Below are 26,444 nucleotides of genomic sequence, written 5' to 3'. Positions count from 1 at the left end.
CCCCGCCCTGCTCTCTTCCTGTGCAGACAGGCCCTGTCCACCTCGTGGCCTTCAGAACTATGGCGCATGTGCAACAGCTCAGCAGTCAGGGAGGAAGAGAGGGACCCTTTATGGTTTTCAGCCTAACTGACCCAGCTGGCCGTGGCTCTTCCTTGCAGTGGTCACTGGGGCCAAGAGCGAGGATTGGCCCAGTCTAGTCAGTGTCTGCCCACACCAGAAGGGGTGGGGTCACCAACCGGCATCAGGCGGTTTCGGGAGAGGGAGTGAGTGTCTGCAAGGGAAAATGGCTGATGTAGCTCGGGGAAGGGACAGCAGATGCTTTTCCTTAGTCTCTGGACCATTCTAGTGATCGAAGTAATGTCACAGAAGAGAGCCTGGGAAGCCACAGGTCAGCCATTTCTGCCTTAAATGGGAAGTTAGGGGGGTTCTACCACCTTCCTTTTCTGTGACTTTGATCCGAAGATCAGCAATATTTTTGTTTTTCTGGGTAGAGACTTGCTGACTGATTCCAAATGAAAATATTTCCCATGCAAGGAACCAATGTCGGACTAAAGAGATTGTGGCTCATCAATACCCATTCCTCACTGCTTCTGGAAGTGGCTGCAATTCTGAGGAGTTCTGGGCCGGTTTTCTAGCTAAACCCATTCTTGCTGTGTCTTGAGACTGCAGAACTTTGATCTGCACCACAGGGAAAGCAGCCACCTCTGCCCCTTTCTTTTCCTGCAAGGGACTGGAGAGTCTCCTGTCACCTCCTATTAGTGTGTATCATTTTTATTTTTCTGTACCCTGTTGCACTGAGTGTTGATGGTACCTCTTCTCTTTAACTCTCTTCACCGTATCCTCTACCTTACAACGTCAAGGCTGGCGACATTTATACTTTGTTCTCAGTCTATAAATAAAGCTTTGCCAGTGGACAACTGTAGACAGATGTTGACTGCAGAGCTGAGCAGGGGACTCCGATTACCATCTTTCTCTTCACAACAATGCCTTTATGTAACATATGCAAACTCTGTTTTTTTTTTTTCCAACACTGTCTGTGGGCTTATTGTGAATGCTGCAGACATCACCGAGACCTCCAGATCCCTGGCTGTTCTCTACCTCTCCTGATAGCCGTGGGAGAATACTTGACTCAACCTTTCCTTGGTCCCTCAGTACTCTCAGACCCTGAGATCCAACTACAATTCAGATTGTAGTTGGCCCTTGAGGGAATCACCATGTCTACCTTCCTACTTCCTATTTACTTGTAAATGGACAAGTAAGTGCATGAGTGGCTCCCAATTCCAGCATGGGACCCGGCTCCTGGGCATGTTGCCTGCCTCCGAAAGGGTGCTTCCTCCACAAGGGTACTTCCTCCACATGTATGTCGAATGGATTTGTTGTTGAAGATGATGAGTTTGCACTGTAGACTCCTGCAGAATTTGTGCACGTCACACTCCACCATGAAGGAAATAATGTATACAGTGGTCCATTTCCAAGACGAAGTGCCTTAAATTGACTTAGGTCGGCAAACTACAGAAGAAACAGGATATACTAGGCCCCTGCTTAAATAGCGGATACCTGCTTAAATAGCGGAAAGCCTCCTCCTTTCCTCCTCTTCTCCCTCTGCCCCTTAGTTGCCTTCACCCTAACCAAAAAAGTTTAGTCTAAGATGAAAGCTTATTAGTCTCCAAAATGGCTCACTTTGTCTGTTCTTATCAGTCTACTCAGCTACTTAGATCATAAGTCAAATATACTTGAAGAGCCCTGAGCTAACTAGGATTGCAATGCACTGTGGGCTGCAATAAAATGCAGCAAGACAACCCTAAAAAAACATCTAAAGCCCCTACCCAACAATCAGCAGGTGATGTCCAGGAAGATTGTGACCCCATAGTACTCAACCTATAAGGAACTGGGAGAGGGACCTGCACACTGGGGGATAAATTGCTTGTTGAAACTGTGCTGGGTGTGCCTGCCTATCAGACACCTGATCTTGCAAGACTGTCATTAAAAGTCTCACTTTGGCTGTTCTCTGGGTCTCTGAGTCCATTTTTGGGTGTGGGCGGGTGACTTTGTTTCTCACAACTAGACACATCCTTTGGGTAACCAACTGCATCACATTTAAACAACAGCCAGAAACAAGGAGCCTGCAAGCCAGCAGACTCAGCCATCCCATGGGCAGAGCACAGCCCCAGGAGGGAGTCGGGCCTGGTTGTGTCCATTGGCCTCAGGAGTGGGTGCCCCTCTGGTATACTTAACAGCTGGGACTGCACACCCACTTTTGTTTCTTCAGCTAGCCTCTCGTGTGCCACTCCAGCCTCAGGGTCTCCTAAATTCACCCTATAAAAATAACCGTCCTTGTTTCAAGCAACAAATCTCATTTCTAAGCTGATCACTTTCCTGGAGGTTGGGACCCTGGATGACTTGAGCCAATCAGACCTGCTCTGGGGCTGGGCAGTGGAGTGACCTCAGAATCTTCGCACGGGAGGAAGAGCCACCAGCAGTGTCTGCCAAAACCGACATACCTTTACCTAGTGAAGGAATGTTTTCATGTTTTTTTTATGGCTTGTATTGTTGTCTTAGGAGGTTGTATCTGTTTGCATCTCTGCTCATGTGGCCCTGTTTCTCCCTTCACTTACTGTCTGCTCCCTTCCAGCCCTTTCTACCTTACCACCTCCTCCCCATTCTCCCCTCTTGGGGGCCTCCTTTCTCTGCCCACAGATGCCTCACTTCTTGTCATGTGCAGAGGGATATGGTTCTCATTCTGCCTTCTTTGCTACCCCTGCAACTCATCCTGACAGTGAGTACAGGTAGTTGCTGGACTAAAGGCTTTCTTCTGCAGAAAACAACCATGCCATCCATCCCCTGGGAGGTGGCAAAGCCCTGGCCACGTGGGACTTAGTGATAATGTGAAAAATTTCTCTCCGTGCCTTGCTGGCACACTCCTGCTCCTCTGTCTTCTGTGCTAGAGTCTGAGCTCTCTGAGGAGAGGATTGGGCCAAGGTATCTTGGATTCTTCCTACTTAGTGTGGTGCAGGTGCCTAATGAAAGTTTAAGTAAAGAGGCAAGGAAACAAGGAAAGATGGGAGAAAGGAAGACTGGAGAGGCAGCGTCCCTTTTCCTCACTGCACTCCATGAAGTGCACAGGATGCAGAGGCGTGGATTGGAAGTGCCTATCAGGCTTTGTCTCTGGTGCAGGGCGTCTTTTCTTCCTCTTCCTCCCTTTTTCTATCTCCTGAGTCTTTCTTCCCTGCTACCTTTGTAGACTTTGCCAGTTAGCAACTGTACATTTCCCCGGCTGAGTGACTTCACAACTGAAATTAAACCACAGTACTTAGAAAGCCCTGTCTTCGCATTTTCTCAATCTCCCTTGCTGGTTCAGAGCTTGCAGTCTTTGCCAGTTACCACAAGATGATTCAACAGTTTCTGTTTCCATTCACCGTCAATTCATCAGGCTGTGCAGGTGGCTCCTGGGGGTGGGGTGAAGGCTGCAGTGGTAGAAGGTTGAGCTACGGGTGCAGCTGTGGTGTTTACTAGAAGGCAGGTGGTTTCTTTGCTCTCTGCCTTTGGGGATTTGTTCTTCATGCCCACCTGTCATTTGTGTGAGTGCTTGGCCGTGGCTTTACCTCATTGGTGTTGGACATAAGGCATTTTTGACTCTTGCCGTTTTCAACAAGAAGAGAATGATGTAGGGAATTACCATGGGCTGAATTGGAGGTGTTTCTGGAAGCAAACTTGCAAAAGGGACCAGGAAAAAGGGACCAGGAAAAAGGGACCAGGAAAAAGGGGCAGGTTATTAAAGCGGGAGCATGCTGTGAAAGCAGCTTGAGTTTGAAGTTCATGTTGATGCTTCATTCCAGAATGTCTGTGCTACCTGGAATCACTCCATGCGTGGTCAAAGGGTGGACACCAAGGGTGTCCCTGGTCATGATGGCATTCAAATTTGGTATCTGAAGATGTGTTTTCCACTAGATCAAAACATCAAAACTGATTTTTGATTTAGATTTTGAGAAAACCATGCACAAAGACTGTTTTTCAAAATGTTTCCGTTTTTTGTTTTCATTTTTAATGCACAAAGGTGATTTTGTTGTTTGTGTTGCCTTGGTTTTTCCTTCTTTTTAAAATAAACTTTTTAATTTTGCAATAATTTTCAATGTGTAGAAAAGTTACAAAGCATAGTACAGAGATTTGCCATATACTTTCCCCTGTTATTCACATCTTACACAACCATAGCACATTTGTCAAAACGAAGACAGCAGCATTGACAGGCCGGGCGGGGTGGCTCATGCCTGTAATCTCAGCACTTTGGGAGGCTGAGGCTGGTGGATCACCTGAGGTCAGGAGTTCAAGAGCACCTTGGCCAACATGCCAAAACCCTGTCTCTACTAAAAATACAAAAAAATTATCCAGGCGTCATGGCAGGCACCTGTCATCCCAGCTAATCAGGAGGCTGAGGCAAGAGAATCGTTTGAACCAGGGAGGTAAAGGTTGCAGTGAGCCGAGATCGCACCACTGCACTCCAGCCTGAGTTATAGAGGGAGACTCCATCTCAAAAAAACAAAGCAGCATCTATTAAACTCTAGACTTTGTTTGTGTTTCTTTAGTTTTCCCACAGGTGGTCGATTTCTGCTCCAGGGTCCCATCCAGGATACCACACTGTGTTTTGCTGTCACATCTCAGTGTCCCCTGGTCTGTGACAGTTCCTCCGCCTTTCATGCTTTCCATGACCTGGCTCTTTTGAAGAGTCTGGCCAGGTGTTTGTTGAATGTCTCTCAATTTGGGTTTGTCTGTGTTTTCCTTTTTTTTTTTGTTTTTTTTGTTTTTTTTTGAGGCGGAGTCTCGCTCTGTCGCCCAGGCTGGAGTGCAGTGGCCGGATCTCAGCTCACTGCAAGCTCCGCCTCCCGGGTTTACGCCATTCTCCTGCCTCAGCCTCCCGAGTAGCTGGGACTACAGGCGCCCGCCACGTCGCCCGGCTAGTTTTTGTATTTTTAGTAGAGACGGGGTTTCACCGTGTTCACCAGGATGGTCTCGATCTCCTGACCTCGTGATCCGCCTGTCTCGGCCTCCCAAAGTGCTGGGATTACAGGCTTGAGCCACCGCGCCCGGCCGTCTGTGTTTTCCTTATGACTAGATTGGGATAATGGGTGTTGGGAAGAATATCCTGAGGAAGTGCCTTTCTGGTCACATCGTGTTGGTGAGTACATTCCATCAACATGGCTTATCCCTGGTGATGTTTGTAGTGCTTGTCAGGTTTCTCCACTGTACAATTACTTTTTCCCTCTTTGGAACAGCCAGTCACTCAATCCGTCCAACATTCAAGGTGGGTGAGTGGGTAGGTGGGGCTAGTTAAGCTCCATGTTCTGGAGGAGAGAGTATCTACACAAATTATTTCTTATAGCAGATTGATCTCTTTCCCCCCATGTATTTATTTATGAAATCATTTATTTGTATCAGTATAGACTAACATATGTTTATTTTGTGTTTTGGGTTACAATCCAACAGCACTTTGTTGCTCAAATTGTTCCAGCTTTGGCCATTGGGAGTTTCAGGCTCATCTTATATTTTCCCTGTCCTGGAATCAGCCATTTATCCAAGGAGCCCTAGTTTCTTTTATTTGAGAACAGTATTTAGAAACCAACTTTGGTGCACAAAGTTCTTACTTAAGAAAACAATGGCCCTACCATGATTCCATTTCTGATCATCTACTTTTTTCCACTGCTATATATATATATATATATAATATATATAACATATAAACAAACATATACATATTATATATAAACAAATATACATATATTTGTGTGTGTGTGTATATATATGTGTGTGTGTGTATATATATATATATTTTGAGACAGGGTCTTGCTCTGTTGCTCAGGCTGGAGTGCAGTGGCACGATCATGGCTTACTGCAGCCTCAACCTTCCAGGCTCAAGTGGTCCTCCCACCTCAACCTCCTGAGTAGCTGAGACTACAGGTGCTCTGCTAATTTTTGTATTTTTTGTAGAAATGGGGCTTCGCTATGTTGCCTGGGCTGATCTTGAACTCCTCAGCTCAAACAATCCACCTGCCTTGGCCTCCCAAAGTACTGGAATTACAAGTGTGAGCCACCATGCCTGGCCCCAACATTTTACATTTAAAAATTTAAACATGCACAAAAATGGAAAGACCTTGACATTGAACATCTTTCTATCCACTACCTAGATTCTGCCTTTAACTTGCTTTATCACATATTTGCCCATCTATTGATCTCTCTATTCACCATATCCCATTTTTGGGTGCATTTCAAAATTACTGACATAAATACTCCTCCCCCTAAATAACTCAGTGTGCATACTACTAACAAGATTTCAATATGTGCTAGATCTTTTTCATTAGCTGTAAAACTTCATACAATGAAATGTAAAAATCTTCAGTGTACATTCTCAGGGCTTTGCCAAATATATACACCTATGTAACCCAACCACCATGAAAATACATAGAACATTATTATCACCCCAAAAAGTTATCTTATACCCTTGCCAGTCAACCCCTGCTTCCACCCTCCTGGAGGTAACCACTGTTGTGTGTGTTTTTTTCCCCACTATTGGTTAGTTTTGTCTGTTTTAGTACTTATTATCAGAATCACACAGTTTGTTCACTCAACATATTTTGGTGATATATTAATTCAATTCAATCCTGTATAATGATGAAAATGAATGAACCACAACTACAACAGATACTAAAGATGACTCTAATTAGCCATACTAAGTGAAAGAAGCCAGACACAAAAGAATACGTAGTAGATAATCCCATTTCATTTCTTTTTTTTTTTTTGTAGATGGAGTCTTGCTGTGTCTCGCTCAGGTTGGAGTGCAGTGGCACAATTTTGGCTCACTTCAGCCTCTGCCTTCTGGGTTCAAGTAAGTCTCCCTAGCTGGGACTACAGGCATGTGCCACCACACCTGGCTAATTTTGTATTTTTAGTAAAGACAGGGTTTCACCATGTTGTCCAGGCTGGTCTTGAACTCGTGACCTCAGGTGATCCACCTGCCTCAGCCTCTCAGAGTGCTGGGATTACAGCGTGAGCCACCATGCCTGGCCTGTTTCTTTAATATTCAAAAGAAGCAAAAAATACATTGGGCATGGTAGTGTAGTTATAGTCCCAACTACTTGGGAGGCGGAGGCAGGAGGATCGCTTGAGGCCTGGAGTTCAAGACGAGCCTGGCCAACATAATGAGACCCCGTCTCAAAATAAATAAATAAAAGAAGTAAAAAATAATTTATGAAGTTATAAGGCAGGATAGCAGCTAGCACTGTGTAGGAGAGAGAAAGTACTGATTGAGAGGGATCTTGTATGCTGGTTCTGGAATGTGATTTTCCTTGGCTTGGGTGCGGATTACACAGTTGAGGTGACTTGGTGATAATTCACTGGGCTGTACATTTACCACTCATGCCTTTGTTCTTGTTGCATCGTATGTTGCTACAGTGCTTTAAAAATAAGATACTTGTCATGTCCATCAATTCTGTGTGTGTGTATGACACTACTGTCTGTATTAGCTATCTACTGATATGTAACAAATTGCTCCAAAATTTAGCAGCTTAAACCCCAATATGTATTGTCTCACACAGCGTTTGTGGGTCAGGAATTTCCGAGTGTCTTCATTTGGTCGCGCTGGGTCTGGGTCTCCCATAAGGTTGCATTTAGGATGTTGGCCTTGGCTTGACTGGGGCTGGAAGAGCCCCTTCTCCAATATCTCATTGATATCGTTTGGATGTTTGTCCCTTGCAAACCTCATGTTGAAATGTGATGGTGATGTTGGAGGTGGGACCTAGTGGGAGGTGTTTGGGTTATGGGGGCAGATTCCTCATGAATGGCTTGGTGCTGACCTCCTGGTGATGAGTGAGTTCTCACTCTATTAGTTCACTTGAGAGCTGGTTGTTTAAAGGACTCTGGCATCTCCTCCTCTCTTTCTTACCCCCACTCTTGCATGAGACACACCTGCTCCCCCTTTGCCTTCTACTTCTATCATCAGTAGAAGCCCACTGAGGCTTCATGAGAAACCGAGCAAATGCTGGTGCCATGCTTGTACAGCCTGCAGAATCGTGAGCCAAATAAACCTCTTTTATTTATAAATTACCCAGTCTCAGGTGTTCCTCTGTAGCAATGCAAAATGGACTAATACACTCATTGACAGGGCTATTAGAAGGAGATCGCAGTTCGTCTCCAGGTGGACTATATATAAGGCTGTTTGAGTGTCCTCACATCTTGGCAACTGGCTTCCTCCAGAGCAAGTGAGCCACAAGAGCTCAGTATAATGTTTCCTAGGTTAATATATGTCATTTATTGTGTATCAGCAGTATGTTCCTTTTTATTGCTAAGTAACATTCCATCCTATGAATGGATCATAGTTTACCAATTCTATTGATGGACACCAGGGCTGTTTCTAGTTTGGAGCTATTATGAATAAAGATGCTAAGGACATTCTTCTATGACAATTTGTGTGGGCGTGTAATTTTATTGCTCTTGGATAAATACCTAGGAATGTAATTGTCAGGTCATGGGATAGGTACCTGTTTAATTTTATGAAATCTGTGAGATCTTTTGCCAAAGTGGTTGTACCATTTTACATTTTTATGACAAAGTATGACAGTTATAATTGTTCCATGTCTTTGTCAAAATTTTGTGTTGTCATTACTTAAAAAATTTAGCCGTTTGAGTAGGTGCGTATTATTGTTTCATTGTAGCTATAATTTGCATTCCTATGATGCCTTAAGTTGTTGAGCACTTTCTCATGTGCTTGCTGGTCATTTGTATATCCTCTTGCACACGTGCACGTGTGTGTGTGTGTGTGTAGTTCTATGAATTTTTTTTTTCTTTTTGAGATAGGGTCTCACTCTGTCACCCAGGCTGGAGTGCAGTGGCATGATCTTGGCTCACTGCAGCCTCAACATCCTGGGATCAAGTGATCCTCCTACCTCATCCTCCCAAGTAGCTAGGACTACAGACATACCTGGGCCATTTAAAATTTTTTTGTAGAGAAGGGGTCTAGCTGTGTTGCTAGGCTGGTCTGGAACTCCTGGGCTCAACTGATTCGCGTGCCTCAGCCTCTCAAAGTGCTGGGATTACAGGTGTGAGCCACCATGCTGCCCTGCCTAGTTCTGTGATACTTGAGCCACTATGTAGTATTGTGTGACCAACACCATGATCAGGGCACACAACGTCACAAAGAAACTCCCCTGTGTTTTTCCTTCAGAGTCAGAATCCCCATAGCCCTAACCCCTGGCAGCCACTGGTATGTTCTCCATTACCATAATTTTGTCACTTTGAGAATTTATACAATTGGAATTACATCATATGTAACTGTTTTGAGATTGGCTTTTTTTTCACTCAACACAAGGCCCTATCCAAGTTATTGTGAGCTATCCAAGTTGTGTGTGTCAGTGGTTCATTGCTTTTAATTGTCGAGTAGTATTCCATTTCATGGATGTGCCACAGTTTATTTATCCATTTGCCAGTGGCATTTGGGTTGTTTCCAGTTTTTGATGATTGTAAAAAAGCTGCTGTAAACATTCCTTTACAGGTTTTAAAAATAACTTTTGTAAACAAAGAATTTCTCCTAGGGTGTGTAACTGGGAGTGGGATTGCACATGGAAAGTCTATGTTTAACTTCATAACAAACTGTCAAACTTTTCTAGAGTTCCATTTTACACTCCTGCCTCCAGCCAGTGAGAGGTCTAGTTGCTCAGCATGCTTGTTAACACTTGGTATGGTCAGCATTTGTTTTGCCACCTTGCCAGGCTTCTTAGAGAGGTCTCTGTCTCTCTTTCTCTCTCCCCTCTCTCTCCTCTCTCCTCTCTTTCCTCTCTTTCCTCTCTCCTCTCTCTCCTCTCGTATCTTTTGCTTCAGTTCTTGCTCTGGTGACCTGCTTTAGCTCAGAGGTTTGCAGTCTTGTTCTTAATCACGGGACCGTTTTACAACCTGAATCCTACACAGAATGCCAATAGGGAAGTCACATGATGGTGGAGCTGCTGGGCAGAGTTAGGCCCTCTCTAGACCTCATCAAGTCTCCGACAGCTGTCCCCAGATGCCTCTCACATGTGAGGCCTGACGCCCACCCCCAGCACTGATGCCATAAACCCAGGGCCTCTGCCTGCAGCCTGAGATCTAGGAACACTAATATTTGCCTTATCTCCATATCTTAGAGACCCAAGAAGACAGAAAAGAGAAATTATAGCTGAGAACATGTCAAAAAATCATTGTTTATGATTTTATACGCCATTGTTATACAGATAGTATTTGAAGAAAACTACCAAGATTGTTAAATGTGGCGGTTTATATTTGAAGACAGAAAATACACAACTATGCATATTGCTTAGGGGATTGGAGCATAAGGATGTATTTCTAAAATCCTGATTTTTCCATGGCAGATTGTCACCTGTTTGCTCGAACAGTGTTAACAATTTAGATATTATTATGATGATGATAAACCAATGTTCAAGCTTTCAGCTAGAGAGTTTCCAGAATAGTTTTTCATCCAGCTTTAATCTCTTTATGAATTTGTTGTGGCAGCAGTTCAAATGAGGAACGTGCTCCATCTAGTGGTTCTTTTTAACTATACAATTTAAAATAAAATTTAAACATTTATTTGAAATAGGTGTTATTTTAACTTGGTTCAAAAGTCAGCATAAAAAGATAGAGTACTGTTTCCCATCTACTGAATTTTCCTACCTCCATCCCACGTACCCAAAAGGTGAAAGCTACCAGTTTCTTAGTGTGTCCTTAAAGAAATTAAAATAAAAATACACACATATGCAAGCATTGTGTGTATTGTTAATCACTATTTCTGCCCACATAACATTATTCTCATCCTTTGTAGGGCATTTTGGGAGTGGGAATGAGAATAAACCTGTAATTAAAATGTTAATTAAAATAAACCTGTAATTAACACGTCTCTGTTGAGAAATTTATTTGATATAAGGAAGTTGGGTATTAATAGTTGAGAGCTGTTTAGTAATAGCCCACTTTTCTTAAGTCCTGGTTTTTCTTTTTTTTTTTTTTCTGAGGTGGAATCTCGCTCTGTCACCCAGGCTGGAGTGCCATGGCACGATCTCAGCTCACTGCAACCTCTGCCTCCTGGGTTCAAGCGATTCTCCTGTCTCAGCCTCCTGAGTAGCTGGGATTACAGGCCCCCGCCACCACGCTTGGCTCATTTTTTCTGTTTTTAATAGAGATGGGGTTTTGTCACGTTGGGACAGGCTAGTCTCAAACTCCTGACCTCAGTTGATCTGCCTGCATTGGCCTCCCAAAGTGTTGGGATTACAGGTGTGAGCCACTGTGCCGGGCCAAGGCCTGTTTATTTTATAGGTTTTGATCATTTCTTCAGCTCTTTTGGCCGATGTATATATTATCTGTGCATTAGTGGCCCTCATCTACTGATGTATTGTGTCTTATTTTTCTGCATGGATTGCACAAAATCATTACTAGGATTTGACACTTAGGAGATGTTTATAATTACGAGCAGGAAACCTTACAATGTGAGAATAGATGTGAGTTTGGGATTCTAAAATAGATGAATAACAATGATTTTATAGTAAAGTGACTGAAATGGAAATGTAAAGAAATAGCTAATAACCTGTGTTTCAGAATCTTACCTATAATGTCCTTCATGGCATCCCCATAGGCTGTGCTATCTAATTTTTGTAGTTTGAGGTTTCTCTTGATTCACATTTTTTCTTTTTGATTAAAGAATTTATAGTTTAACACATCTGAGTGTGTGTGTACATATATATATTTATACACACACACACACATATATATATCTGTAATGCTCCATAGCTTACATTGTTCCATACTTATGCATACTCCTAACATGTGTGAAGACATTCAAAGAACCACATTTCTGGAAGTAGAATTGCTGAATCAAAAAGTAGGGTCAGAGCCAGGATGGTGGTGTGCACTTGAAGTTCTAGTTAGTCAGAGGGCTGAGGCAGGAGTATTCCTTAAGCCTAGGAGTTAGAGAATAGCCTAAGCGACAGAGTGAGACACCATCTCAAAAACAAATAAACAACAAAACCCCAAAAGGTAGGTTCATTTGTAATTTTTATTGATATCATCTAATTGCTATAAGTAGAGATTGTACCAATTTATACTTTGCCTCCCTTCATCCCACCCTCCCTCCTTCCCCTGTTCAGCCCTCCCCTGGGCTAGCATATGAGGGCTGTTCCCCACAACCTTGCCAACCTTGATAGTGTGTTATCACACTGTCTGGACTTTGTTCCTTTGACAGGCAAAAATTGGTATGAGTGTCATTTTAATTTGTGCTTCTTTTAATACATCTGGGAGCAGGGATTTTAAAGATGTGTTTAAATGCCATTTGTATTTCCTATTGTGTGGTGTGGACCATCTGTTCAAATCGATTGTCCACTTGGTCTGTTTTTTTTTTGTTGTTGTTGTTTGTTTGTTTGTTTGTTTTATTTTTATTTTTTTAAATTATTCTTTAAGTTCTGGGATACATGTGCAGAACGTGCAGTGTTGTTACATAGGTATACATGTACCATGGTGGTTTGCTGCACCCATCAACCCATCACCTACATTAGGTATTTCTCCTAATGTCATCCCTCCCCTAGGCCCCCACCCCCGACAGGCCCCAGTGTGTGATGTTCCCCTCCCTGTGTCCATGTATTCTCATTGTTCAACTCCCACTTATGAGTGAGAACATGAGGTGTTTGGTTTTCTGTTCTTGTGATAGTTTGCTGAGAATAATGGTTTCCAGCTTCATCCATGTCCCTGCAAAGGACATGAACTCATCCTTTTTTATGGCTGCATAGCATTCCATGGTGTATATGTGCCACATTTTCTTTATCCAGGCTATTTTTAATGAACGATAGGAGCTCAGTAATTAGGAGGATTGGCGCCTTTGCAATGACATCAGTAACCAATATTTTGTCTCAGTTTGTCATTTGTCTTTTGATATCCTTACGGTCTTTTTGTCATGCATAAATTTTTGTTATTAGTCACATTTATCAGTCTTTTCTTTATGGCTTCTAAATATTATGTCATATTTAGAAAGATTTCTTGGATTAAAATTATGAAATAATTCTTCAGGTTTTATTTTAATACTTTGTGGTTTTTTCTTCATGTCAATTGTTGATCTATTTGGAATTTATTCTGGTACATGGTGTGAAATGGGGATCTGACTTAATTTTCCTTTCCAGTTGGCCACCCAGCTGGATGTTTCAATAATGTTTGTTTTTCCCATGATTTGATATACCAGGTTTGTCTTATATATATTAAATTTCTATGTATACTTACTTCTGTTTCTCAATATTCCATTTTATTCTATCGGTCTATCTGCCTGTTTTGCACAATTTGAGTTACTTAAGGCCTTATCACACATCTTTTTAAAAAAGTTTTTTTAAGGGAAATTTGCCCCTTTTATTTTTTCTTCAGCTTTTTTTAAGTTCAGGGGTACATGTGCAGGATGTGCACATTTGTTACATAGGTAAGCGTGGGCCATGGTGGTTAGCTGTACAGATCTTCTCATCGTCTAGGTATTCAGCCCAGCATCTATTAGCTCTTCTATCTGATGCTCTCCCTCCCCTAACCCCCCAAGACAGGCTCCAGTGTGTGTTGTTCCTCACCATGTGGCCATATGTTCTTATCATTCAGCTCCCACTTATAAGTGAGAACATGTAGTGTTTTGGTTTTCTGTTCCTGCATTAGTTTGCTGAGGATAATGGCTTCCAACTTGTCCATGTCCCTGCAAAGGACGTGATGTCATTCCTTTTTATGGCTGCATAGTATTCCATGGTGTATATATACCACATTTTCTTTATCCAGTCTATCATTGATGGGTATTTAGGTCGACTCTATGTCTTTGCTAATGTAAACAGTGCTGCAGTGAACATTTGCATGCATGTATCTTTATATTCCTTTGGGTATATACCCAGTATTGGGATTGCGGGGTCAATTGGTATTTCTGCATCTAGGTCTTTGAGGAGTCGCCACACTGTCTTCCACAATGGTTGAACTTTACACTTTTACCAACAGTGTAAAAGTATTCCTAGTTCTCTGCAACCTCACCAGCATCTGTTGTTTTTTGATTTTTTAATAATCTCCATTCTGATTGATGTGAGATGGTATCTTATTGTGGTTTTTATGTGCATTTCTCTAACGATCAGTGATGTTGAGCCTTTTTTCATGTTTGTCTTCTTTTGAGAAGTGTCTGTTCATGTCCTTTGCCTACCTTTTAACATCACACTATCTGACTTCACTAACTTCACTAACTATCACTAACTTCACTAACTATCTGACTTCTCTAACGATCAGTGATGTTGAGCCTTTTTCATGTATGTCTTCTTTTGAGAAGTGTCTGTTCATGTCCTTTGCCTACCTTTTAAGGGGGTTATTTGTTTTTTTTTTCTTGTAAATTTGTTTAAGTTACTCATAGACTCTGGATATTAGACTTTTGTCAGATAGATAGATTGCAAGAATTTTCTCCCATTCTGTAGGTTGTTCACTCTGATGATAGTTTCTTTTGCTGTCCGGGAGCTCTTTGGTTTAATTAGACCCCATTTGTCCATTTTTGCTTTTGTTGCAGTCACTTTTGGTGTCTTCATTATAAAATCTTTGCCCATGCCTATGTCCTGAGTGGTATTCCCTAGATTTTCTTCTAGGGTTTTTATAATTGTGGGTTTTACATTTAAGTCTTTAATCCATTTTGAGTTAATTTTTGTATATGGCGTAAGGAAGGGGTCTAGTTTTAATTTTCTGCCTATAACTCGCCAGCTCTCCCAGCACAATGTATTAAATAGGGAGTCCTTTCCCCATTGCTTGTTTTTGTCAGGTTTGTCAACGATCAGATGCTTGTAGGTATGCAGTCTTATTTTTGAGTTCTTTATTCTGTTCCATTGGTCGATGTGTCTGTTCTTATATGAGTATCATGCTGTTTTAGTTACTGTAGTCTTGTAGTATAGTTTGAAGTCAGATAGTGTGATACCTCTATCTTTGTTCTTTTTGCTTAGGATTGTCTTGGCTATCTGGGCTCCTTTTTGGTTCCATATGAATTTTAAAATAGTTTTTTCTAGTTCTGTGAAGAATGTCAATGGGAGTTTAATGTGAATAGCATTGAATCTGTACATTATTTGGGGCAATATGGCCATTCTCTGATGGTTGTATTTTTGTGGGGTCAGTAGTGATATCCCCTTTATCATTTCTGATTGAGTTTATTTGATTCTTCTAACTTTTCTTCCTTATTAGTCCAGCTAATGGTCTATTGAATTAATTTGTTCAAAAAACCAACTCCTGGGTTCATTGATTTTTTTGAAGTGTTTTTCACATCTCTGTCTCCTTCAGTTCAGCTCTGATCTTGGTTATTTCTTGTCTTCTGCTAGCTTTGGGAGTTTATTGCTCTTGGTTGTCTTGTTCTTTTAGTTGAGATGTTAGGTTGTTAACTTGAGATCTTTCTATCTTTTTGATGTAGGCATGTAGTGCTATAAAGTTCCCTCATAACACTGCTTTAGCTGTGTCACCGATATTCTGGCACATCATCTCTTTGTTCTCATTAGTTTCAAAGAACTTCTTGATTTCTGTCTTAATTTCATTATTTACCCAAGACTCATTCAGGAGCAGGTTGTTCAGTTTCCTGTAGTTGTGTGGTTTTAAGTGAATTTCTTAATCTTGAGTTCTAATTTGATTGCTCTGTAGTCTGAGAGACTGTTTGTTATGATTTCAGTTCCTTTGCATTTGCTGAGGAGTATTTTACTTCCAATTGTGTGATCAATTTTAGAGTAAGTGCCATGTAGTGATGAGAAGAATGTATATTTTGTTGTTTGGCAACCCTCAAATATGTGAGAGTCCAGCCAAGGTCAGAGGAGCTGTCTGTCCAATTCATGGCTGACTGAAATACATGAATGAGTTTAATTGATGCAAACCTGAGTTCAGGTCCTAAATATCTTTGTTAATTTTCTTTCTTGATGATTTGTCTAATATTGTCAGTGGGGTGGTAAAGTCTCCCAGTATTATTGTGTGAGAGTCTAAGACTCTTTGTAGGTCTCTAAGAACTTGCTTTATGAATCTGGGTGCTCCTGTATTGGGTGCATGTATATTTAGGACAGTTGACTCTTCTTGTTGAAGTGAACACTTTACCATTATGTAATGCCCTTCTTTGTCTTTTATAATCTTTGTTGGTTGAAAGTCTATTTTTTTCAGAAACTAGGATTGCAACCCCTGATTTTTTTTTCCATTTGCTTGGTAAATTTTTCTTTATCTCTTTATTTTGAGCCTATGTGTGTCTTTGCACATGAGATAGGTCTCTTAAAGACAGCATACTGATGGATCTTGGCTCTTTATTCAGCTTGGCAATCTTTTCACCCATTTTATTTTCTGAAAAGATCATACTTTCTAGGGTTTAGAGTTTTCTTCACTATTTTTGTTTGTTTCTTTTTATATATGAATTTTAAAATCACTTGTTGGCATTGTTATTTGGATTATGTTTAATGTATGAATTAACATAAGGAGAATTGATTTCATTATGATATTGTCTTCTATTAAAAAACATGGCACATATTTCTATTTGTCCAACTCTTCTCTTGTATTCTTTAGGTATATTTAGATGAAAGTTTTTTCATCTAAGTTCTGTAAATTTAAAAATTTATTCTAATATATATTTTAATTTTATTACTTTTGCAAGTGGGATCTTTTCCTTCATGTATTTTCTAACTGGTTTTTAATGTATCTGTATAAAAGCTATTGATTTATTTTATTGTGTATCCTGCTAACTCTTATTTTTGCAGTAGTTGTTAGTTGATTGTCTTAGGGGCTTCCAGGTGTATAATCATGTTATAGCTAGTTATAATGCAATATATAGTGGCTCAAAATGACAGTTGTTTATTATTGTTCACATATCTGTGCATGACTGGGATGACCTTCTGGTCTTAACTCATTCATGTATTTCAGTGAGCCATGAATTGGACAGACGGCTCCTCTGACCTTGGCTGGACTCTCACATATTTGAAGGTTGCCTATAAGTAGGTTGGTTTAGGATGGCCATGGCCAAGACAAGTGAGCTGTTCTCATATATCTCTTACTTTATATCATCCCCAAGCATGATAGTCTGAGCATATTTTTAGCTTCATTCAGGGATATTCCTATGAGTATCACAGGATATGATACTTCTTTTTCATTAGCATTCACGTGGAACGAACCAGGTAGGGAAATGCATAAGCACTGACTCAAGTGTTTGCTTCTCTCAAGTCTACCAATATTTTAATGGCCAAAGAATGTCCCATTGCCTAGGTCCAGATTTAAGGGGTAGGAAAATAGGCCCTGCCTCTTAAATGAGAACTGGAGTGTCAAAGGGCAAGAGTCAAGGAGAGGTGAAACATAGGTGTTATCAGTAAATCAGCCTGCTACATGCATCTGCAAAGAGTGATGGTGTTACTTGTTCCTTTCCAATTTTGATTTCTCTAATTTTTTTCTCTCGTATAATTGCATTGGCTAATACCACCAGAACAATATTCAACAGCAACCTCTTGGGGTTGTTGCTTTCAAAGAGCCAGCTTTTGGATTTATTAGTTACTACTTTTTCTGTTTTCTGATTCCTTTTTTTAAACAATTGATTCTTTTTTCTTTAATGTGTTTTTTTTCCCCAGCTTCTTTTTTTTTTTTTTTTGAGACGGAGTCTTGCTCTGTCGCCGGGGCTGGAGTGCAGTGGCCGGATCTCAGCTCACTGCAAGCTCCGCCTCCCGGGTTCATGCCATTCTCCTGCCTCAGCCTCCCCAGTAGCTGGGACTACAGACGCCCGCCACCTCGCCCGGCTAGATTTTTTGTATTTTTTTTTTTTAGTAGAGACGGGGTTTCACAGTGTTCGCCAGGATGGTCTCGATCTCCTGACCTTGTGATCCGCCCGTCTCGGCCTCCCAAAGTGCTGGGATTACAGGCTTGAGCCACCGCGCCCGGCCTCCCCAGCTTCTTTAGTCAGCTGCTGTAGCAATTGCTGTTGATACCCAAGATCCGTTTACTAGGCTTGCGTACCCATCGACTGGTTCTGAGAATGTAGATTAATATCAGTTCCCAGTTGAACATTTCTCCTATGAATTGTCATTGATTATGGGAATTACCTTCTCTGGAAATACCTGAGGTTATGCTTTCTCTTTGGGAATACCCTGCAATCAATGACTAAGAGAGCGGGACAACTCTGTGATGCCATTTATATTCCAAAGCTCCCCCTGGAATCAGGCTGAGGCTAAACTTTCTATGAGCTTACGTCTTTGCAAGCTCCCAAGTGGCCTATGTGCTCTAAAGGCCTCCTGTCTGCATTGATGCCTGTCATCCTGCTGTACACTCATGCTGCCAGTTGCTGATGGTTTGCTTCCCCACCTGCATTTGTAAGGATGGTTTATTTTTATCCCAGAGACTCCAGACCAACTCTGGTCTGGCCAAATCAGCTAACTTCTTTGCTATTTGATGGGCTGAACCATACCTTCTCTAGTGAGATCTGTGCCTCTTCCAACATTTTCCTCTTTTTAGGTGCTCTCTCTCAGCCTGAAGGTACCATATGGAGTTTCCCTCTTTCTTATAGTGATTATTTTATCATAGTAATACTTTGTATTAAACTTTGTCTGTTTAACCTATTGCATGATTTCTTTCTTCTGATTGGACCTAGACTGCTACATCTTGTGATTTATCAGTTTTTGTTTTACATATTTGAGGCTTTGTTGTTTGGTGTGTACACATTTGGGATCGTTATGTCTTCTTTGTGGATTGATCCTTTTATAATTATATTTTGCTATCTTTAGTGATGTTCTTTTTTCTGACATCTACTCTAGCTGATATAAATATACCCACTTCTACTTTTTCTTTTTGATTAGCATTCACGTAGGTTTTTTAATCTTTTAGCTTTCAACTTGCCTATGTCATTATATCTGAAATGGATTTCTTGCAGATAGCATATTTTTAGACTTAAAAAAATTCATTCTACCAATCTTTGTCTTTTAATTGTGGTATTTAAACCATTTACATTTAGGGTAATTATTGATATGTCAATGTTTAAATCTGCCACTTTATTATTTGTTTCTTCTGTCTCTTATTTCCCTTTTTTTTTTGTTTTCTTACCTTCCTGTGGATTATTTGAACATTATTTTAGGATACTGTCTTGATTTATTTATTGTGTTTTAGAGTATATCACATTCTATATTTTCTTAGTGGTTGCTTGAGGTATTACAGTGCATACATAACTTACCGTAGTTTACTAGTATTGTCCTACCACTTTGAGTGAAGTATAGAAACCTCACTTTGATTTAGGTTCCTTTACCTTTCCAATTTAAAATTTTTTTTTAGTCCTTTTTTAAATTTGAGAAAGGGTCTCACTCTGTCACCTAGGCTGGAGTGCAGTGGTGTGATCTTGGCTCACTGCAACCTTCCCCTCCTAGGCTCAAGCAATCCTCCTACCTCAGCCTTCCAAGTAGCTGGGACTACATATGCACACAACCACATCCAGCTAATTTTTTGCACTGTTAGTAGAAACAGAATTTTGCAACGTTGCCCAGGCTGGTCTCAAACTCCTGGGCTCAAGCAATCTGCCCACCTCAGCCTCCCACAGTGCTTGAATTATAGGCATGACCCACTGCCCTTGGCCAAATTGTTGGAAGTATTTCTTCAACCTATGTGGAGTACCACATCAGATGGTTTTATAATTTTTGCATTAGACATTAAATATTATTTCAAAAAGTCATGAATGAAAAAAATCACTAAATAAATGGTGGGATATTCTATGTTCATGGAGAGGAAACTTAATGTTGTTAAAATTAAACATCATTTCAATCAAAATCTTGGAAAGTTATTTCGAGGATATCAACAGCTGATTCTAAAGTCTATAAGGAGAGGCAAAAGACTCACAATAGCCAATACAAAATTGAAGGGAAAGAACAAAGTTGGAGGACAGCCACTACCGGCTTCACGACTTACTACAAATCTATGGTAATTAAAATAGTATAGTAGTGGTGAAAGAACAGACAAATGGATCAATGAAACAGAATAGAAAGTCCAGAAATGGACTCACATAAATAGAGTCAAGTGGTCATTGACAAAGGAGCAAAACAATAAAATGGAGAAAAGATAGCTTTTTCTACCAATGATGCTGTGATAACTGGACATCAACATACAAACCCCACCCCCCCACATAAATCTAGACAGAGACCTTACACCCTTCACAAAAAGTAACTCAAAATGGATCACAGGCCTAAATGTAAAATGTCAAACCATAAAATTCCTAGGAGATCTAGAAGAAAGTCCTTAAGACTTTGCATTTGGTGATGACTTTTTAGATATAACACCAAAGGCATGATCTATGAAAGAAAGAACTGGTAAATTGAATTTTATTAAAAGGAAAACTTTCTGCTCTGTGAAAAACAACGTCAAAAGGATGAAAAGACAAGCTGTGGATTGGGAGAAAATATTTGCAACAGACACATAGACACCAAGTATCCAAGTATCTAATATAAGACTGTTATTCAAAATATACAAAGAACATTTCAAACTCAACAATAAGAAAACAAACAACATCATCAAAAAATGGGCCAAAGACCTTAACAGACACCTCATCAAAGAATATATATAACAGGCAAATGAGCATATTAAAAATGCTCAACATCACATGTCAGTAGGGCAACACACATTAAAACAACAATGAGACACCACTACAAGTCTGTTAGAATAATCCAGAACACTGACAACACTAAATGCTGATAACAAGAAGTCTTATTCATTGCTGGTAAGAATGCAAAATGGTATAGCTGCTTTGGAAGACAGTTTGGTGATTTCTTACCATATGGTCCGGTAATCATTTTCCTTGGTGTTTACCCAAAGGAATGGAAAACTTATGTGCACACAGAAACCTGCACATGAATATTTATAGCAATTCTAGTCATAATTTCCAAAACTTAGAAGTATCCAAGATGTCCATCAGTAGTTGAGTGGATAAATTAACAGTGGTGCCTCCAGGCAATGGAATATTATTTAGTGCCAAAAAGAAATGAGGAATAAAGCCATGAAAAAAACATGGAGACTTAAAGGTATTTACTAAGTGAAAGAAGACAACCCAAAAGTCTAGTTGAAATACTGCATTATTTCAACTGTATGACATCCTGGAAAAGGCAAAACTATGGAGACAGTAGAAAGATCAGTGGCTGTCAGGGGTTGGGGGAGGCATGGCACAGAGGATTTTTAGGGCAGTGAAGCTACTCTGTATGATGCTATAATAGTAGATACATGTCATTATAAATTTATGCAGACCCACAGAATGTACAATTCCAAGAATGAACCCTAATGTAAACTATGAATTTGGGTGATAATGATGGGTAATGTACGTTCATCACCCATAACAAATATACCACTCTGGTGGGGGATTTTGATAGTGAGGGAGGCTATGCGCATGTGGAGGCAGGAACTATATGGGAAATCTCTGTACCTTTTAATCAGTTTTGCAGTGAGCCTAAAACTGCTCTAAAAAAGTCTATTAAAAACCCATAATAAGTAATCTAGTCTACTATATTTTTACTCATTCTGAAGTTATTTCTTTTCTGAGAGTTCTAACCTTCTTCTCCTATCATTTGCTTTCTGTTTAGAGAACTACCTTTAGCCATTCTTTAAGTCAGCTTGCTAGCAAACATCCTCTTACATTTTTTTGGCCTGATAAGATGTTTATTATTCCTCTTCTTCATTCTTGGAGGATATCTTCACTGAATATAAGATTTGCCATTGACAGTTATTTTGTCTCTGCACTTGAAAAATGTTGAGCCACTTGTTTCTGGCCTCTATAGTTTCCAATGAGAAATCTGCTATCATTCCAATGGTTTGCCCCTATAAGTAACCCATCATTTCTCTCTAGCTGCCTTCAAGATTTTTTCCTTGGCCTTAGTTTTCAGAAATTTAATTATTGTGTTTTTTGACATGGGCTTCTTTGGGTTTAGCTAATTATTTGCTCAGCTTACTGAACCTGTAGGTTTATTATGTCTTTTACCAAGTAGGGGAAGTTTTTAGCTATTATATCTTATACTACTTTTTTGGTCCAGTCTCTGTCTTTTTTTTGCTTTTCGAAACTGAAGATATGCATGTTGGCTCTGTTGCTGTTGTCCCAAATGTTCCTGAGAAATATTTGTCTTATTTTTCAGTCTATATTTTCTTTGTTGTTTGGATTGGATAAATTCTATTGATTTGTATTCTAGTCTAAAATAAAATATCTTAGATCAGATTGCCTTTAAATAACAGAAATTTATTTTTCATATTCTGGAGACTGGGAAGTCCAAGATCAAGGTGCAGAAGATTTGGTGTCTGGTGAGGGTCTTGCTTTCTGGTTCATAGATGGTGCCTTCCCACTATGTCCTAACATAGTGAAAGGAGCAAGGCAGCTCTCTGGGACCTCTTTTGTAAGGGCATAAATCTCACTCATGAGGGTGAACTGCTCATGACCTAATCATCTCCCAGAGCCCCTACTTTCTAATATAATCACCTTGGTGATTAGGATTCAACATATAAATTTTTGAGGACATGTAAAAAATTTTGGTTATCATATTTTTCAGTTCTATGATTTCCATTTTATTCTTTTCTATAACTTGTGCTTCTTTGATACAATTTTCTGTTTTTGTTCCATTTATTTCAAGAGAAATTATAATTGCTTATTGAAGCATGGTTATGATATTTGCTTTAAAATCCTCATCAGATAATTCCAATGTCTGATTAATCTTGGTGTTGGTATCTGTTGATTTCGTTTTCATTCATGTTGTGATGTTCCTCATTGCTGTGATGGTTCTTAGTAAATTCTTTGTATGTGTTCTGATGGTTCTTGGTATGATGAGCAATTTTTTATCATGTCCTAGACATTTTGGATATTTTATTATGTGGCTCAAGATTGATTGAATATTTTTAGCATGGAGTCCCTTGTTGAGGTATATTGGGATGTCCACGTGGCCATGTATATTCAGCTTCCTGTTGAGCTGACTTACAGTTGTTGAAAAGGTATGGAGTAGAAATTCAGCTCCCCTCTTTGGCCCTGCCAACACCTACTCAGCTGATGTAGGGCATTGAATCTCACAGCCTCAGTTGCCTTCAAATGGGAATATGAGATCATCCCCTCCCCACTGGGCTGAGCTGCCATCAGGAAGGGGGAAGTTGAAAGCTGACCCACATCACTTTGTTGTCACCGGTTTGGGATGGAAGCTCAGTTCTCTTCTGGGCGCTAATGACACCAGGGAAGGAGAGGGGTGAATTAAGTGCCAACTGACCCTATCTCCTACCACATCCTTTTTCCTTGTTAATACCAAGTAGGGGTGAAGTCTCAGCTTCCCATTGGGTCCTGCTGATGGGGTGTTGGTAGGAAGCAGGGTGTGACTAGACTTAACTCGCATATTCTTGCTAGGCTTTGTTGTTGCTGGGTATAGATGGCCACTACTGGACTCCAATAATGGTACCCTGGCACCACCTGCTTTTGCTGTGCAGGAGATAGAAGATCAGCTCCCTAACTGGCCCACCAAGGTGTACGCCAGGTCAGGAACTCAGACACTCCAGCTGCTCTGCAAGACAAGAGGTGGAAGAGGTGGAAGATTAACTCCCCTCAGCCTTGCAGCGAGGAATGGGAGCGCCCCCTCCCTCCTGCTTTTGCAGGGCTACGGGGTAGAGAGGAAGAGCAACGCCCTCACTGAAACTGCAGGAGAGGAAGAGCAACGTCCCACTGAAACTGCAGGAGACGAAAAGCAACGTCCCACTGAAACTGCAGGAGAGGAAGAGCAGTGCCCCCACTGAAACTGCAGGAGAGGAAGAGCAGCGCCCCCACTGAAACTGCAGGAGAGGAAGAGCAGCGTCCCCACTGAAACTGCAGGAGAGGAAGAGCAGCGCCCCCACTGAAACTGCACAAGAGAGGAAGAGCAGCGCCCCCACTGAAACTGCAGGAGAGGAAGAGCAGCGCCCCCACTGAAACTGCAGGAGAGGAAGAGCAGCGTCCCCACTGAAACTGCAGGAGAGGAAGAGCTACGTCCCCCTGAAACTGCAGGAGAGGAAGATGGGTGTGTTTTGCTCTGGTGTTTTTCTACTGTAGGGTGGGTATCTCCAAGAAGGTTTTCTGTGTTAGGCCATCCTTTTCAAATCCTCTGGCTCTGAAATGTAGCCTGAGTGAGGTCTTCTAGGCTCAGGCTGTGTGTTGCATGGAAACATGCTAGGTGGCCAAAGAGGAACCTCTCCTTCTGTGTTCTGTGTCAGTTTACGTTCATTGAGAAGTGGTCACCAAGATGAGGCTAGATGTGCAAGAGATTTAATTGGAGAAAACACCTGTGAAGGTTAAGTGAGAGGGAGCTGGATTGGTGGGGAGAACCGCCACAGCAAAGGCAGTCAGGTCTGGCCCCCTTGAAAAGAGAGGGGCAGGAAAGGGTTGTTCTGCGAAAGCCACAGACCACAGTGAAGTGATGGCAAATCTCTGCAGGCAAGTGGGGGTCCCAGAGCAGGTCACCTCTTGGGCAGGCATGGCCTGACTCTAGAGCCTTGTGAGGTTCAACCATCAGCTGGTAGCAGCCAAGAGATGAGCAGCCTCATGGTGAATGTAATTACCATCACTCCGTTAATTCGAAGGTGTGGCAGCTGGAGGCAGGTATTCTCGAAGGCAACCCTGAGTGGCAATCCTTATGGCCACTACAGTCCACCTCTTGTAACATGCATGACACTCCCTCTCCCCTGTCTCCCAAATGCTGCTTTTAAGTCATCTCAGACAATTTTCAAAGCCCTGCAGAGCAGGAGGTGCTGCAGTCTTGTTTTAAGATGGTCTTGGCCGGGCGCAGTGGCTCACGCCTGTAATCACAGCACTTTGGGAGGCCGAGGCAGGTGGGTCACAAGGTCAGGAGTTCAAGGCCAGCCTGGCCAATATGGTGAAACCCTGTCTCTACTAAAAATACACACACACACACACACACACACACACACACACACACAGATTAGCTGGGTGTGGTGGTGGGCATCTGCAGTCCCAGCTGCTCAGGAGACTGAGGCAGGAGAATCGCTTGAACCCGGGAGGTGGAGGTTGCAGTGAGCCGAGATCACACCACCACACTCCAGCCTAGGCAACAGAGTGAGACACCATCTCAAATAATAATAATAATAATAAGATGGTCTTGTCTGGAAATCCTGTCAGACATCCCTCCCCGTGTCTGACTGTATTGAACACCCAGTCTGTGTAACACACACACACTGTGCACAGTATCAAACAAGTGTTACGACGGACACAGCTTTCTTTTTTTTTTTTTTTTAATTTCAAATTATGTTTAATTCTAATACTGTTAGATGATTTATATTATATAGAATTAAGGAAATTTCATAGAGTCAGCACATCAGGGACGATGGACACAGCTTTCTATCTGAGCCCAGGGTCAAAGCATCCACAGCCTCCTCTCAGTCACCAATTATTGGCTGTCTTGTTTTGTATCTGTTCTTCACAGGTATGATTTAAGCTTGGATGAAATGAGAGCTTTGACAGTTCAGACAGTGAGGTTTGCCATGGGTCTACCTCTGTTAAAACGTGCAGTTCAGGATCTGGTAAGTGTCATTGTTATTTTGGTATGGGGTGTGTTTGTGTGTGTGTGTGTGTGTGTGTGAGAGAGAGAGAGAGAGAGAGAGATTTTTTTCTTTCTAAACTTTTATTTTAGGTTTAGAGGGTACATGTGCAGGTTTGTTACATGGATACATTGGGTGTTATGGAGGTTTGATGTACAGAGTATTCGTCACCCCAGTAGTGGGCACAGAACTCACGATAGGTGGTTTTTTGACCTTCACCCTTCTCCTACCCTCCTCCCTATTGTTTTCTTCTTTGTGTCTGCGTGTACTCAATGTTTAGATCTCACTTATAAGTAAGAACATGCGGTATTTGGTTTTCTGTTCCTGTGTCAACTTGCCTAGAGATTTTGTTTTGTTTGCTTTTGTGACTTGCTAAGCCTATTGATCTCATGCTGAGGGCAGCTGACAGACACGTCTCGGTGGAGGAGAATGTCTTCCTCAGGCCCCTTTTCTGCCCCACTCCCACTAACCTAAGGAACCCTTCCTTCGGCTCACACATTCACTTCTCCAATCTCACAGGCAAGGGAATAGGAGTATCAGCAGAAGTAATAAAATATTTGTACACAAAACCAATATAATTTTAGGGATAAAATTAAATAGCTGGGAAATAGAAATAACTCATCTTAAGGGCTTTTTTTTTTTTTTTTAATATATATAAGTTCTAGGGTACATGTGCATGACGTTTATATCATGTATAACTCCCCAATGCAATCCCTCCTCCTCCCCCTCCCCATGATAGGCCCCAGTGTGTGATGTTCCCCTTCCCGAGTCCAAGTGATCTCATTGTTCAGTTCCCACCTATGAGTGAGAACATGCGGTGTTTGGTTTTCTCTTCTTGTGATAGTTTGCTAAGAATGATGGTTTCCAGCTGCATCCATGTCCCTACAAAGGACACAAAC

The 26,444-nt window shown here is 41.3% G+C and overlaps 1 protein-coding gene across 1 annotated transcript in view; it reads left to right on the top strand.

Annotated features, from left to right (window-relative positions):
• LOC117062215 (acyl-coenzyme A oxidase-like protein) overlaps nt 1-26,444 on the top strand; it is a 389,661-nt gene that overhangs the window by 12,950 nt on the left and 350,267 nt on the right. Inside the window, exon 2 of the mRNA XM_033175478.1 lies at nt 25,431-25,531. Within this exon, the coding sequence (XP_033031369.1) occupies nt 25,431-25,531 (101 nt within the window). The remainder of the gene's footprint in view (nt 1-25,430; nt 25,532-26,444) is intronic.

Source organism: Trachypithecus francoisi, unplaced genomic scaffold, assembly GCF_009764315.1.
Source record: "Trachypithecus francoisi isolate TF-2019V2 unplaced genomic scaffold, Tfra_2.0 Lachesis_group17, whole genome shotgun sequence".
NCBI classification, from domain to species: domain Eukaryota; kingdom Metazoa; phylum Chordata; class Mammalia; order Primates; family Cercopithecidae; genus Trachypithecus; species Trachypithecus francoisi.
Note: the sequence above shows the minus strand (reverse complement) of the source record. Positions and strands in the feature narration are given on the sequence as shown.